Source organism: Phalacrocorax aristotelis, chromosome 1 (genome assembly GCF_949628215.1).
Source record: "Phalacrocorax aristotelis chromosome 1, bGulAri2.1, whole genome shotgun sequence".
Classification (NCBI taxonomy): Eukaryota; Metazoa; Chordata; class Aves; order Suliformes; family Phalacrocoracidae; genus Phalacrocorax; species Phalacrocorax aristotelis.
The window spans coordinates 92,020,109-92,036,227 of record NC_134276.1 but is presented as its reverse complement, the minus strand read 5'-3'; the positions used below and the strand labels follow the sequence as shown (position 1 = coordinate 92,036,227).

The 16,119-nt window shown below is 36.2% G+C and overlaps 1 protein-coding gene across 11 annotated transcripts in view; it reads left to right on the top strand.

Annotated features, from left to right (window-relative positions):
• DMD (dystrophin) overlaps positions 1-16,119 on the top strand; it is a 1,138,094-nt gene that overhangs the window by 866,729 nt on the left and 255,246 nt on the right. For all 11 annotated transcript variants that reach the window (XM_075097793.1, XM_075097785.1, XM_075097765.1 and 8 more), the window contains one exon: positions 13,343-13,532. In XM_075097793.1, the coding sequence (XP_074953894.1) occupies positions 13,343-13,532 (190 nt within the window). The remainder of the gene's footprint in view (positions 1-13,342; positions 13,533-16,119) is intronic.

Below are 16,119 nucleotides of genomic sequence, written 5' to 3'. Positions count from 1 at the left end.
CTGACCCCTTGGAGCTGTGGACACCTGTCACTGTTACTTCTCTTCTTGCGGGAAAATAACAGTAGAAGCATGTAACATTTTTATTAAATTTTGCTTTGGCTAAATTGGTTTTCACAGCATGTTACTGCTTTAGTCATTTTATGTCTGATGTTACTCTCCTTTGTGCTGGCTGGGACAAGGTACCCAAGTCAGCATCCGGAAAGTGAGTTAAAGATGGACATAATATTTGTTCCTTTTTTTTGTTTGTTTTAGCTAGTAATCTTTCAGATGCTTGTCTGTAGTGACATCTTCATTAAGCAGTTGTCTTGATTTTTAAACGCTAAATTCCTTCAAGGCTACAGTTAGTTCAGAATCCAGCAGTGTTTACTGAGTTTAAATCATCCTTGTAGTGTCTGGTATTTTGGACACGTCTATGTTGAATCTTTCTGCTATCACTTTCCTAATGATTTGTTCCATCTGGAATTATTCACAGTCCTTCCTGGGTTTGACTAATCTAAATAAATTTGCCATCTTGCTCTTCACACCTGTTTTCCAGTGTTCAATTAATGCACTAAATAACACTTATTGCTGGTCCCCTGGGACACGCTCCTAATGCCCAGGGTTGAATGCTATTTACATTGGCTATGCTATATGTTCTTAATCTCAATTTTGTTTCATTCAAGAAGTTTCTGTAACAAAAGTTTGCATCCCTCCCATGGTTCCTAAGTAGCCCCTTGTACTGGGGCCTAACTTATGGATAGTAAATAGATTATGTTGCTTTATCGTTAGTTTCCATCTTCTGTTTCTATTAATTCTAAGAAAAAAGTTAGCAAATGTATTTTTCTCAAAGACACAGATTTTTATTGGTCCATAATACACTTATTAAAGAAATGTAGAATGATATTTACACACGAAGGGAGAAATCTTCTTGAGTACCCATTCCCAATAGAGGGCTTCATTTCTGTTTCTGATGGAAATACAACACTTCAGTATTTATATAGATGTATATATAGTCCTCGTATGTGGTTTCTCCTTCTAGAATATATATTTATTTGGGTACTGTTTGATTATGGGAGGGCAACATTTAGCTAGTCATAAATATTAAAGATTGTTGACCATAATTACATGTTCATGTGGTGTCATCAGCAGTTTACTACATGTATAATGTGCTAGCTTGAACTGGGTCAGATGAACTAGTCATTAAATTTTCTAGAATAATGTTACTACTTGATATTTGGGACTACTAAAATTAGTAAGACAAATAAGCTGCTCTTCTTCAGATTGTCATTATGAATAAGCCGCGGCACGTTAAACAATCATATAGAGGTCAGCTTTGAATATACAGTTGTCATTAAAAATGTTAGTTTCAAGTAAATGAGGCAAACTACATTGCAGGTACTGGATATCAGATGATGGCCTTTTTTAGATCAGAAGTACAGATAATCAAGAAAGAATTATGGAAGTTAATATAAGAAATCAAAATAGCACCTAAATATGTTAAAGACTTGTAAAAACAATGTGTCATGATAATGCTGTGTCATTAAAAATATCTGTTTATTTCCCTGACTCTTCAGTATTTTTATCCTTTATCTACAGAGAGATTTTACAGTATATATAAATCACTCAGTAAAGTATAGAAATCTGTGGCTACTGCAAAATACAGAATTTGTGGGAAAGACTATTCTAATACTGCATTTCTGCATAACATTTTTATGATTAATCTATGTGCAGACTTGTGGATGTACCTCACTGCAAGAGCAGAATGAAATGGAGATCAAGTAATGCTACATTTTTTTACTAATGCACTTATACATTTACTTGTTTGCATTTTTAATAGGAAGGTTAACGAATTGTCTGTAGTCCACCCATGCATACCTAATAAATGTGTTAATATCAGTTGAACGTAACTTTTGTCCATTGCAACACAAGGCAGCCACCTCCAGTGTTTCCTTGAGGTTAAGAATGTTGAAAGTTTTTCTGATTTGCTTTCTTATGACTCTTCTGAGATAACCTGTCTGGTTTTTAGTGTTCTACGTTATTCTGCCATGAACTGTTAACATTTGACCCAATCTAATTTCTAGGAATCCTTTGTACTACTAGAATATGGCTTCAAAAATTAAGATGCCTACCATGTGAAAAAAAGTAATATCCAAGGCAAATAATGGGACATTGTCTGCGTGATCTACATCAATACCACCCCCTGCTACTCAGTTGTTTTCTTGCCATTTCTGTTGTGGATATAGATTGGGTTTCACGTCTGTAGTCAACTTTATGCATACCGGTCTCTGATAAAACAGAAACTTCCTCCTCTCAAGCTTTGTGTGGTGTTCTCATATACCTTGTTAGAAAACCTGAGCCATGAGTTCTCTGAACAAAAAGGAAAACATGAAATAGGGAATCATTTAGTGATTCATATATCCTTGTAGGAAACCATAATGCGATGCTATAGTGGCAGTGTAACAGAGCTCAGTACCAGATCTTATGGGATGGGAAGGTGATTTTTTGTTTTGAACAATTTCATATACCTATGTACTCTTGACTGCGTTTGTCCCAACTGGCAGCCCAGCATTTAGGCACCAAGGTGTTTGTATCTAACTCTTTCATCTCTAGGAATTCCTTGTGATAACACAGAGCACAGGGGACATCACCTAATGATTTGTCATTGCGTCACCTGTGTTGTTCTTAGGTGGTCAACAGTGTGCTGGGTTTGGGATGTGCTTTCTGTGAACCTGGGTAAGTGGCACATAACTCACTGTGAAATATGACTCATTTTATTTGCTGGCTTTTGCCACATTTAAATGAAGGCCTGAGCAACTGGGCATATATAAGTCCATGGGCACTGATGGAATGCTTTCATGACTATAGATGTAAACATATTTCCTGGAAGATGAGCTGAGATGCAATTTTTCAGCTAATTGGAAAAAGCAGAACTAAGTCAAGGACTGCCAACCAGATTTCAGTCTTAAGATGTGATGATGATTATTGTGTCAAATACAATCACGAATGTGAGCCTTGAGCTACCAAGACTTTGAGTTGTTTTTAATCATGCTTTTATTTATATTTAGGCCTCCTATTCAGAAATAACAGCAGCTAGGTGAAAATGAATTTGTAAAAGAAACTAAGCTCACCTTTTAAAATAAAAGAACAGGATTGAAGAACCCTGATGTTTCCATATCTCACTGTGCTGCCACATACAAGCCAACTCAGTGTTCGTTAACACATCTGTTTATACAAGACAATTTAATATATATCCTTTGGTTAAATAACAGAAAATACAGAGGTATATTTCCTGTAAGGACCTTATGGTGTACTCTGTGGATTTCTTTGAGCTGAAATAAAGTAGAATCATTAATTAAAACTGATGAAGGCATCAGTTATGCATTCATTTCCATGACTAAAATTGGGACATTCATTTGAGAACAGGTATACATACATTAAGGAAAAGAAAAGCCCTGCCTCAGACCTTGGAAATATTATCTAGAATATATAGAGGGTACTTGCATGACAGTGAATACTGTCACAAGCCAAAGAATAAGTCACAAGCCAAATCGAGTGTCTTTTTAAACACCTGATAATTATTTCAAAGTTTATTGACCAGGAAGAAAACATTGCAAATCATGCACTATTTAAGAGTTAGATTTGGTTGAGTCTGCCAAAATAGCATGTGAGCATAGAACACTTGAGGTTTATCCACTTCCGTCATGGCTTTTCATAGCAGAATAGTCAGACCTCCTCACTCCCAAACTTAAAGGCTTGGTGTTTTTATGCCTGTCTCCAATCTGTTATATTGCCCAGAATTGTTGTTTGAAGGGTTACATTTTTGTCTGCTAAGAATTTGTATCTTTGAGACTTGTCCAAAAATAGAATTGAGGTAGAACTATCACAGAACATCCTGTTCCCTTTGAAATCAGTTGAAGGTTAGCCGTTCATGTCAGTGTAGTTAGGATTTTGTCTGTAGGCTTTTATATCAAACACATACTGAGTTCTGTTGAACTGGGTGAGACTTGAACATCATCTAAATTTGCTGAATTGGGCTCTGGAATTTCATTAATTATTTATTTATATTTACATGATCCCAAGGAACAGCACTAGAGTTACAGTTTCTTCCCAATGCTGTTGAAACTCCGTAATAATAATTTATTATAATTCCTCTGTATTCTCCTATTACCTTGGGTTATAGGTCCTATTGTATTACAATCTTTCTGTGGTAGATCTATTTTAATCACATTATCTCCTTATAGTCGGGAACTTTTTCTATATTTCAGTTTTCTATAGGAGTCTGAAACCTCCTGAATAGTAAAGAATAACTGCATAAGATGTGGAGTGATTCTTTACAGCTAATATTACTGTATTAGATTATATATATATATATATATAAGAGACAGTAGGCAGTCTGCTGTCTCTCCTTCTTACTCAAGTGCTAACCAGTTTTGGTTACCAGTTGCTTCTGAGCTGAATATTACAGAGCTGGACCTTGAGTGTCATCTTTATTGCCTTTATAGCAGTTGCATGCTTCTTAAAATATATTGAAATATTGGCAGCGTTGTTTTAAAATATTTTGAGTCAATCATCGGATCTGTCAGCATCTTTGTGTAATGTAAGCACTACTTAAGGCCTGTGTTTTAAAGGTTGGGGGGGAAGTATGTGTTTATCTAAGTGTTTATTTACTGTTACTCTTGCTTAGCTTAAGATGATGAATGGTACAGTAAGAACTGTAAGTGCTGTCGGAGAAGTTTTCCAGTCTGAAAACTGAGGCTTCTTTCCCTTGCACGGTAGCAATTCACTGTTCTGCTAGTTCACTGAGCTCAGCCCTCAGAGGCTGCAGCTTTAAATGAAAACTACACTGACAGTTTAATAGTATCCTTTGTGAGCCCTAATTGATTTCATGTAATGCCACCAGTGCATTTCAGAGTCTTATTAAATTTAGTTGTTTCTACAGTAATTAAGGGTAAGAAAACTAATGCCTTTGGAATATAATTATTTTCATAATCAGTTTTAATTACAATTCACTGTCTTAGAAAGCAAAGATTTTATCTAAATTGTATCTGAGTAATTAATGTGTTGTTTATTAGACGGCACTGTTGACTGCCTTGGAATCTCAAAAGAATTATATGTTTTGGAATGCAAGGAAAAACTTAATTCTACATATTATAAACCATGAAGTGTGAAGAAGACTTCAACAGATAATATTTTTGCTTCTTTTGGTAGAATCAGAGACTAGTTTTGTCTGTTTGTTTATAGTTTTGATTTTAGGATTTCTTCTTTTTCTGGCTTCTCTCTTTAATAGGAATGCCCGAATTATTAAATGTTATTTCCCATGTTTTGTTGAGGCATTACTTGAAAGATACAAGGGTTAGACTGGAATCTGTTCCATGAATTCAGAGAATTGAGTGGGAAGCAATGTTTGTGGGGCTGGTTGTTGGGTTTTTTGTTGGTTGGTTGGTTTTTTGTGTTTGTTGGGGGGGTTGTTTTCGTTTTGGGTTGTGTTTTTTGGTGTGTGGGTCTTCTGTTTGTTCATTTTGGGTTTTTAAGATAATTCCTTTAAGTTTTGACTAAGAGCTATTTATAAAAGCCTCTTGAGTGAGTCCATCAGAACATTACTCTGTATCTACAAGTCATTACGTCATTTTTAATGATACTTCATATGTCTTTGACATGTGTTGTTCAGATTCCATTTTCTTTAACCTGGTAATTCTTAAGATTTACTCTTTGGAAAGTGATTGATTTTAATGAAAATTTATCAGGAGATTAGAAATCCCAAGTAAACATTAAATGCTTTCAATAACCAAAAAGGTAACCTGTAATTGGTTTTAATTACAAAGAAATTTAAATGATCCACTTAGTTTCATTAATTAATTTTCTATAGATTATGATGTGTGATAATCTCCGGTTGTGATGAACATAGGGAAAATGTAGACTAATATTATGTTTATATATTCTAGACCAATGCCAAGGCAAGAAGGGAAAAAGAGTCAAAAGCAATGGGGGCAAGGAAAGCCTGTAAGAAAAAATTCCCTCTATACCTCTCTATGCTTGCCACCCGATTAAGAGGTGTTTTGGGAATGAGGTATCCCATAAGTGAACAGAGTACAAGGAGAGACAGAAATTATTTTTAAAAAGGATGAAAAGGAATTTTCCTCTGTGATAGCACATATCTCCTGTGCTGATGTTGGCAGGTGATTATTTAAAAAGAGATCATTTAAAGATCGTATATGGAAATCTATGTGATTTTTGTGCCCCAGGGTGTGATATTTCCTTTGCTTTTTATCAACCCTTCTCAGTGTGACAAAAAATGAGGTAGGAGAGATGCAGGATTAATATCCAAGGTTGATCTTAAACTTCATAGATAAGCACAAATTTTTCTTTTGTTTTTTTCTTTTTCTTATTTAATATCAATGGTGCTTTAATAAGAAAAGGTAAGGAACAGTCTAAATTCAAAAATGTTTTAAAATTGCTTTAGTATCTTTAGTAACAAAGAAAGCAGTTCAAAGGAAAATGCTGGGGCAGTTGATGATTTAATTATTTATTTATTTTCATAGTCTGGCTATTTTGAGAAGGGCTATGACAGGTATAAGACTAGAAACAAGCCAGCCAATGAACAATAGCAAAATAAATAGTTTCTCTCTCTTGCTGCATCCATTTTCCTAAACACCAGAAACACTTTTAAAATACAGCATGTTTTCTGGTTTTGCAGAGTTTTACAGTAGAAAAAACTGTTCAGGAAAAAACTCTTGCTTAGCAGAGTGAATAACAGCTCTTTGAAGCATTTGCCCCTTTGTGTCAATAGATTTTTAAGAAAGGACAAATTATATGGGCTTATTGCTGTGATCAGAAGATGATTTAGGATGTTCCAGTTATACTATCTGAAGAGACTGTCGCCATTTAGGAAACAGTGTGTGATTATCATGGGAAGAACAATACTGTGACCATATCAAGGCAGAGACCCTGAGCTGAAATCAGAGGATGGGGGCATTGAGGGTTTTTCTTCTTCTTTCCTGGAAAAGTAAAGAGAATCAAGAGAGAACTGCCTTTGCATGTTTATTTAGCAGCAGCTGTTGCACTTAGTCTCTCTGTATGCACAATTATACCTGGAATTTAAAATCATTTCACTGGTTATTCATACGTAATCAATACGTATAGTGCAGCCAAGGCAGAGGTGTCTTTCAAATTATCTGAAGACACTGAGAGTCACCTTCCAGCCAGTAGGTCACATCGCTGAGAAATCTAAGGCAGAGAGAAGTACTGCACATAGAAATATGGAAAGAAATATGTCACTGGTACAAATCCTGTTCATATGCCTGAATTAACAGGGCAGTACCTGTGTGTTCCCATTGGGTTCTAAGAAAGGCGCTTTTTTTCTTGTTTATTCAAGGACCTTTCCACCAATTAAATGAAATCTTTCCTTCTTTCAGTTCTCCACATCAGCTATCTTCAGTGAGATATTAGCAGTGATGAAGATCAGGCAAAGAGTTCTGGAAAGTTATTGCTGCCATTCTGGAGGTAGCTTTTTCATCAGGTTTGTCCCTTAGTCCTTACAGAAAGGGACTAAAGCACAACATGTCTGAAAAAAATTGAAACCCTGTCTTTCAAGTACAAAATTCTGTACCAGCACACCAAAGCTTTCCTTTTGCTGAGTCAGAACAATGGCGGAATAAGGGCCTGCGGATGAATGTCAGCTATGTCTGAATGCTGATCTCTGGAAAGGTTCAGATGCCAACACTGTAGCTCTGCATTTAGTTGCACTTTGAGGCTTTCTAATAATTGCAACAGAGAAGTACTTTCAGAGGCAGAATTGCACACAGGTAAGCAATCTCCATTACTCTAGGAGTAACCGAGTAAAGAATGTTTCCCAGCAAGCCAGACAAAACAGTGATAGTAGGACATAAGCATGCCTATATAAAGATCACTTAGAAAATTCAGATCCACATACATGTGCCCATGCTCTACAGGAGAGAAAAGCTAGTGACCTCTATCAGATGGTTGAACCAAAAGGAATATTTAAGCATAAGTATCACTAGAAAAATACTGTGTCCCTGAGTGAGGTGTCAAGTTGGTTGAGATCCACAAAACCACATGAAAGCAGTACTTAAAATGCTCTATCAACATAGTTTTCCACACTTAATGTGTATCAGTTGTTCCAGAGTTAATCTGCAGATTAATCACTTACTAACATGTATTATTAACTTTAACTAGCACTATAGAATATAGTCTCTAGATTCTGGAAGAAAATTCCTCTAAGCAGCGTTCCCAAAATAAATTAGCATGATTTACTTTGAACTTGCATTTCAAAGTTCTATCAGGAATAGTTATTTTAAGAATTTAATGCTAATTTTAAGATTTTAATTTTCTTTTCATATCTGTGACATCTCCTCATGTTCCTAGTTGATCTGAGGTTAAATTATTCTGCCTCTTTCATAGATCAGTCCAAGTTAAAGCAGCTGAACAAGAGTCACCAGTAAGAGCTTAAATTTGTTTAGCAGTAAAATGTTCCTATAAAGCTTTGCAATTGTTCCTTTGTTATGAGGTTATGTTCCTCATGAAAAAGAGCAAACTGCTTCCAGCATTAGCAGGAAGATGTATGTAGTTCAAATTGTCGGTGATTGTTGGCTTCAGAAAAGGGAAATTTGGGAAATATTTTCTTTTTTAAACTTTATGGAATCATAATGGCATCAAGGAGAAAATTCAGTGATATAGAGAGAACCACATGAACTATAGAAGTAAAGGTATTTACTGATACTTTGTCAGCCAGTAGTCCAGGATATTTTATATTGCATCTCAGTACGATAACATTAGATCACCACAGTCTGCAGATGGAAGTGTGGTTTAGTGATCTATTGAACTTTAAATGATGCAGAATTTCTCCACTGCTATTGCCCTTAAAGAAACACCTGTGGAACATGAATTTGTTAGTTTGTCCATTACAAATATTTTCTGTGCTTACTATGATTCCTTACGTATTATGCATTCTCTCTTAATGCAGTGTAGGGTACATTGGTACAACGCTCTGCACTTACTCTGTTTCCTGTTATCTGAGCATCTCAAACCATTATTTAAACACTGACCCCCACAACGTGTCTTGTAACGTGAATAAGCATTACAGTTTCAAATAGACAAATGGATACTCAGAAAATGTGAACGATTAATTCCAAATTATGTAGCAAATACTACAGCTGAAGAAAAGTCTGTTATTCACACTCATGGAGCCTCGCCAAGCACTGTATTCCTTCTGTTATATGGGTTGGGGATTGTTGAATGAAGAACTGCAATATGTTTAATGACACCATCATTCCCATACCTCAGCACTTTCCCTCACTGTTAGACATCGTAACAATATCTTCAGTTGTATATATTTTGTTGTGTATATTTATTTTGTACGTATACAAAATGTATGGTACGGACTCTGACTTTCATCAGGTTTGTCCCTGATAATACGGTACCTTATGAAACTAAAGGCCATACAGATTTCATATAACTTAATTTTCCCCTGCTTGTCTTCCCAAACATCTGTAAACAGCTATGTTTTAAAAATATTACCTTTAAAACTTCTCAGCATCACAGCAATGTCTTGTAGCAGAGGCTGGTATTTTTTTCTTTTTTTAATGGATTTTTTTTAAAACCCTTAAAAATTTCTTCCTGTGAATATAAATGTTCAGACTTAGACACATTGTGTGACTCACTTCCTCTGACGTGCCTCCACTTTCCCTCAACTTGAAGCCTTCAGCTAACACATTCTTAGGAAAGTACCATAATTTCTGTCCTGTGACAAAGCTCATATGACAATTACAGTTGGTCAGTCCACTGTCACTGATGCCACTAGCTCCTGCAAATCAGTCCCCATACTAGACTGGGGACCATCTTACCTACATGTAATTGTGTAAAATTTAGGCTTTTCTAAAATTAAAATTGCGTAAGCTTTAGGTAATTTACCATTATAGTCAAGAGAAAAAAATATTGACCTTGAATCTGGTTCAACAGATGTGTACAGACAAGAGAGGAGGAATTAAATTCCAGACATGCTTGTCTCCATGTTTTGCAGAGGAGGTGTAATTGTCTAACTTCTGGGTGTCTAGATGAAAAGAAATTGAATCCCACCTCTAGTATTTCTCCCATGAATAAGAAGCTTTTAGTTATACCACTATGTGCATATTTTTATATCACAATAGAACAGAGAATAACAGGATCATTCCATTAAAAACAATTTTTGTAATGATTATCTCTTAGTATTTCAGCAGTATTTTATAGTGTTCCTACTGTGCAGTTTTCCATTTACACTGAAATATATTTCTGCTTACTTCATGGTCTTTTCTTACAGCTTGCACTCAATATGGAGTTAAAAATATTTGATGATACAGACTAAACAGAAAGCATCTTTATTTTGACTTTGTGCAATAATTTCTTGTTCAACACATGTATTTTTGTCTCCCCTATAATTTTGTGAAATTTATGTTATCACATGCTGGATTAGATAGTCAGTTTTATTCTTCATTTTTAGACCTTATTTTCTCTATTCTAACCTCATAATTTTTAAGTAATTAGAAAGCCAAGTAGAGTGAAACATTGATACATTGCAGAGCTGTTAATGTAGTTGAATGTTTATTGCATCTTAGATATATCAAAATTTAAAATGCAAAGTACTAGGCATTTTCTCGTGGGTGCATTAATATGCTTGCAGAAAAGCAATACATTTCTGTAAGCTGAAAGAATTATCTGCCATAAGATTTGTGTGTATCACAGAATACAAGTGCCGGAAGATTCTGCATAACTACAACTTCATTCTTTACCCAGATCAATACATTACTATATTTCTTTACGTAGTCTGGAAGTTTCTCTAAAACATAAATTCTGATTTTGAGTAATAGTTCTAATAGCTCTCCCTTTGAATATATTTTTCATATCTGTGCTTGTGTTCTTTTTTTTATTATTATAGATTAAAAATGCACTAGGTTTTTACACAACTGCATGAATATAGCTTTGGGTCCTAATTCTCAGTACATGCAAAAAGTTAAATATTCATTGTGTATTTGCAGAATACTGTTGTTAGAGCACTGTTATGTATTTGTAGGAATTCAGGTGGGTTGTAGAAAAAAATATGCCTTTAATGTTTTGAAGAACTGCATGTGAAGCAGTGTCGTACCTGATTCTGCAAAGGCACTGATATTAGCTCTCGTGTTGTACACTGAAAATTGAATTAGAATAAAGCTGTAAAGCATAACTTCAAATAGAATTGTGCTCTGAAGAACAGGATTAAATATTTTTAGTTTATGTAAGCTTATTCCATTTCCAAGTTCTATCAAATAAATGTGATGTTGTTTTTGAGCTAAAAGTGATAAACAGGTCAATACTGTATTTTCCAGACAAAAGATTTTCTGTTTCTTGTCTTTTTTTCTAAGTTTAGACTGATTGATTTAATGTATATTGTTAGTATATTTATATGTGATATCTATGTAATGATTTTTTAGTTTAACAAAAGAACAACAAAATCTTTCACTGCAGTTGTCTGAAATTTGAAGAGTGGACTAACCACAGGCCATGTTTTTGTCCATGCAGAATAAAGTCAGGATAGAGATCATGTTCACTATTCGGAAGCTAAATGTGTCTCTCTCTCTTCCTAAGAGACCCCTGGGGACACATTCTAATACATGCTAAGTAGTGCCATGATGTGGGGAATTCTTGTAGCTGGCAACAGGTACATCTGAGATAAAAATCCAGTCCATTTTGAAGTTTTAAAAAATTGGTGGATGATTTTGTAGTGAGGCATTCAACAGCTTTCTCAGTTTTTGAATCAAAGAAAGGTCAAAGAATAAATCCATTTTTCACATAATGGTTGGAAAAAGTAAATAAAATACTAAAGGATTAAAAATACAATAGAAATATGGTAGCTATTGTAAGATTTGACTCTTAGGGAGGATTTTTTGGAGTCTAGTCGTTTGTTTGCTTTTTTTGTCGTTGTTTTTTTTTTGTTGTTTGGTGTGGTTTTTTTTCCTGAAATAGTTGTCATTGCCTATACTCTGACTGAATTTTTCTGTTCTTGCTATCCACTGCTGCAATTTATTTACATGCTTGTCAAAAAACATGTTAAGTCAGTGCCACTTGGCAAAACTTGTGTTAATTTTTGGTTTCTTTTCTTACTTCAACTAGTATACTAGGTTTTAGGATGATATTACTTATTGAGGAGTACAACCTCTTCATGAGAGCAAACAGGATTTGAAATCAAGATTAGCACTTAGAAATTTCATGGCCTCCTCTGGGAAAGTTATGATAAATTACAACTTGAAAAATTATATCTGCTAAGATCTAGTATCTTAGTCTCTGTCTAAATAACTATAAAACTGGACAGAAAATATATCTAGAAATATCCAGGTCACCACAGATATGTAGACTAAATATAGGTGTGCATCAAACTGCATTAATTCCACTTGAAGTAACATAAATTATCAAATGACTTTACTAAATATTTTCCGAGCTTAAAAAATTACTCGGTTATCATGTTGGTGTTAAACAACTATGCATGCAGTACTAAGTAGCCTTGACAGACCTGTGTTAATGAACAGTATGTCATACTTACCTGCTCGCATTCTAAATCCTTATTTAGCTCAAGTTCAATGTAAAAAATTGGTGAGAACATGTGATACCTGCACTGCGTATGAGTGCTGATAGAACACAGTTATACTATAATGTTTTTTCCAGCACCAGAATTGCTGGAGCCTTTAGTGTTCTTTCCCAATCTATGATTTAGATCTTCTGCAAGGATAAGATAGCCTTTGTATTTAAAAATTTTATTTTTATCAGGTAACTCACAGAGATCTTTCTTGTAATTTATCACATTCATATTAAAAAAATGCAAAACAAAACACAACACCCACCCCCCACCCCAAACTTTGGTGTTATAGGGCTTAAGATATTGAATGCAATCTCCAAAGGTTTTGTGTCATAAAAACTAATACTTAAATTCATCACACAGTGCAGTGGCCAGGAACTATTTCATGATTTCTAAAAATAAGCAACTTTTCCCACTGTAGTGTGAATGACAAATAAGAAAACAATGTTTGATTAAAACAAATTAGGACGTACTTCTGATATATTATTTTTTAATTATGCATGTTTCAAGCATAGTGCTTTCAAAGAAGTACTTTTGCTTAATTTTTTACCAGATGAATTCCAGTTACTTCTTCTCAGCAGAAGAGATAAAAAAGGAACCCTACCTGCAAAACATAAAGTGCAAGTTCCATAACAAATGTACCTGTAAACTTACCTTGATTTGTATATGAAAAATATACAGTATCCCTTCGTTATATTTTTATTTAATGATTAAGATTTGTTTTCTTCCTAAGAGTGCTGCATTTAACTATTTGTACTCACGCAGGGTTTGTGAGCGTGAAGCTGCACTGGAATCAGCCCTAAGAATGTTGCAGCAATTCTACCTGGATCTTGAAAAGTTCCTTGCTTGGCTTACAGAAGCTGAAACAACTGCTAATGTCCTGCAGGATGCTACACACAAAGAAAAGATGCTAGACGACGCCAAAACAGTTTGGGAGCTCATGAAACAGTGGCAGGTAAGTCAAGTGTTTCAGTTTAGAGACATGCCAGGTATCCAAAGTGGTGGGTTTTTATTTTCCAGTGTGCAGCTACTCAATGAAACTGAAACTGTTTTGAAAAAAAAGAACTGGTTCTACTACTAACCTTTAAGTGTTGCTTTGGAAATTTTTGCAGGGATCTAACGTCAGATCATGATTCTGTCTGACATCTTTCAATATATAACACATTTGAAAAAGTGACTTGAAGTACAGCTTTAAAATGTACAGAAAGGAAACTTTGTTAAATGGGCATTTAGATATACTTTTTAAATCGAATAAAAATGAATTACTCTGCCAAGCTATAGTCTTGAATTGAGCACTTGACAGACATGAGAGTGTATTAAGCATTGCTGATATTTATAGAAGTTTTATATAAATTGCATCAAGTTTATTCTATGTAGCTTAACTGAGCTGGTTTCCTCCATTACCTTCAAATACATGAAAAATGTTAATTTGATGTTGGGCTGATTATTATTAACATGCTCTGTTGCAATAATAAAAAGGGATAATTAAAATTTTCATAGTTAATAGCTGGAGAGTTTTCAAACAGTTGTTTTCCTCTGGAAACAAAAAAATCTTAAAGAATGTTATATTTGGTGTTCCAGAGAGCCTTGAGGAGAAAGAAAAACAATTAATTTAGATGGTGCTGTTGAAATATGTTGTTATACTTTGTGCTTTGTTCACTACAGTTACTGAGAAGAATACACATATGTCCGTATGAGGTCTTAAATTTCTTAAATATGAGGTTGGTTGCCTCTTTGGAAGGCAGGGCCCTTTCTTCCAATATTCTTTGATAGTGCAGGACTTTCATGTTGACAGAAAGTTCAAAACTGGAAATTTCAGGCAGTGAAGGCTCTATGCACTCATTTCTTTATGACAAACATACTGTGAAAAAATTTGGTTGTAAGTGATTATGTTGAGTAAGTACATTGGATGGAAATACTGCTACCTTCTTTTGGCACTATTGTATTAATACATGCTTTTAACTATTTGACCGAGCTGCTGCTAAACTCCATTACATTATACTCTGAAAGTGTCTGGAGACAGATGGGGCTCACCTGTCACAAAGGGGGAAAGGGATTCTGGCTCAGGAGTTAGCAGGCCTCGTTGAGAGGGCTTTAAACTAGATACAAAAGGGGAAGGGGATAAAACCAGGCTTGCTAGGGATGAGCCTGGGGGTGGCACGCCTGTGTTGGAGAAGAGATCAATAGGTCAACTGAAGTGCATTTACACCAATGCACGCAGCATGGGCAATAAACAGGAGGAGCTGGAAGCCATCACGCGTCAGGGAAACTATGATGTGGGCGCCGTCACGGAAACATGGTGGGATGACTCACGCAACTGGAACACTGCCATGAATGGCTACAAGCTCTTTAGAAGGGTTGGGCAAGGAAGGAGAGGTGGAGGGGTAGCCTTGTATGTTGGAGAGTGTTTTGACTGTCTAGAACTCAATGACGGTAATGATAAGGTTGAGTGCTTATGGGTAAGGGTCAGGAGGAAGGCCAATAAGGGAGACATCCTGGTGGGAGTCTGTTACAGACCACCCAACCAGGATGAGGAGACAGATGAAGTACTTTACAAGCAGTTGGCTGAAATCTCACAGTCTCTAGCCCTAGTTCTCGTGAGAGACTTCAACTTACCAGATATCTGCTGGAAACACAACACAGCAGAGAGAAAGCAGTCTCGGAGGTTCCTGGAGTGTGTGGGAGATAACTTCCTGATGCAGCTGGTAAGCGAGCCAACCAAGGGAGGTGCCCCGCTGGACCTGCTGTTTACGAACAGAGAAGGCCTGGTGGGTGATGTGGTGGCTGGAGGCTGTCCTGGGCTCAGCGACCATGACATGATAGTTTTTGATTCTTGGAGAAGTAAGGAAGAGGGTCAGCAAAACTGCTACCCTGAACTTCAGAAGGGCAGACTTTGGCTTGTTAAGGAGTCTGGTTAACAGAGTCCCTTGGGAGGCAGTCCTGAAGGGCAAAGGAGTCCAGGAAGGCTGGATGTTATTAAAGAAGGAAGTCTCAAAGGCGCAGGAGCAGGCTGTCCCTGTGTGCCGTAAGTCGAGCAGGTGGGGGAGAAGACTGGCTTGGCTGAATAGGGAGCTTTGGCTGGAACTCAAGAAAAAAAGAAGAGCTTACTGCCTTTGGAAGAAGGGGCAGGTGACTCAGGAGGACTACAAGGATGTTGTGAGGTTATGCAGGAACAAGGTTAGGAAGGCGAAGGCCCAGCTGGAACTTAAACCAGCCGCCACCATTAAAGATAACAAGAAATGTTTTTATAAATACATCAGTGACAAAAGGAGGGCCAGGGAGAATCTCCCTCCTTTGTTGGATGGGGAAGGTAACCTTGCCAGGAAAGATGAGGAGAAGGCTGAGGTACTTAAAGACTGAGGCAAAGAAAACATTAATAGTCAGACTGGTCATCCTTGAGGTTGTCAGGCCCCTGTGCTGCCAGATGGGGCTAATATGCAGAATGAAGTCCCAGTTGTTGAAGAGGTGGCCGTCACCAATCTGCTTCTTCACCTGGATGTTCACAAGTCCATGGGGCCGGATGGGATCCACCCAAGGATACT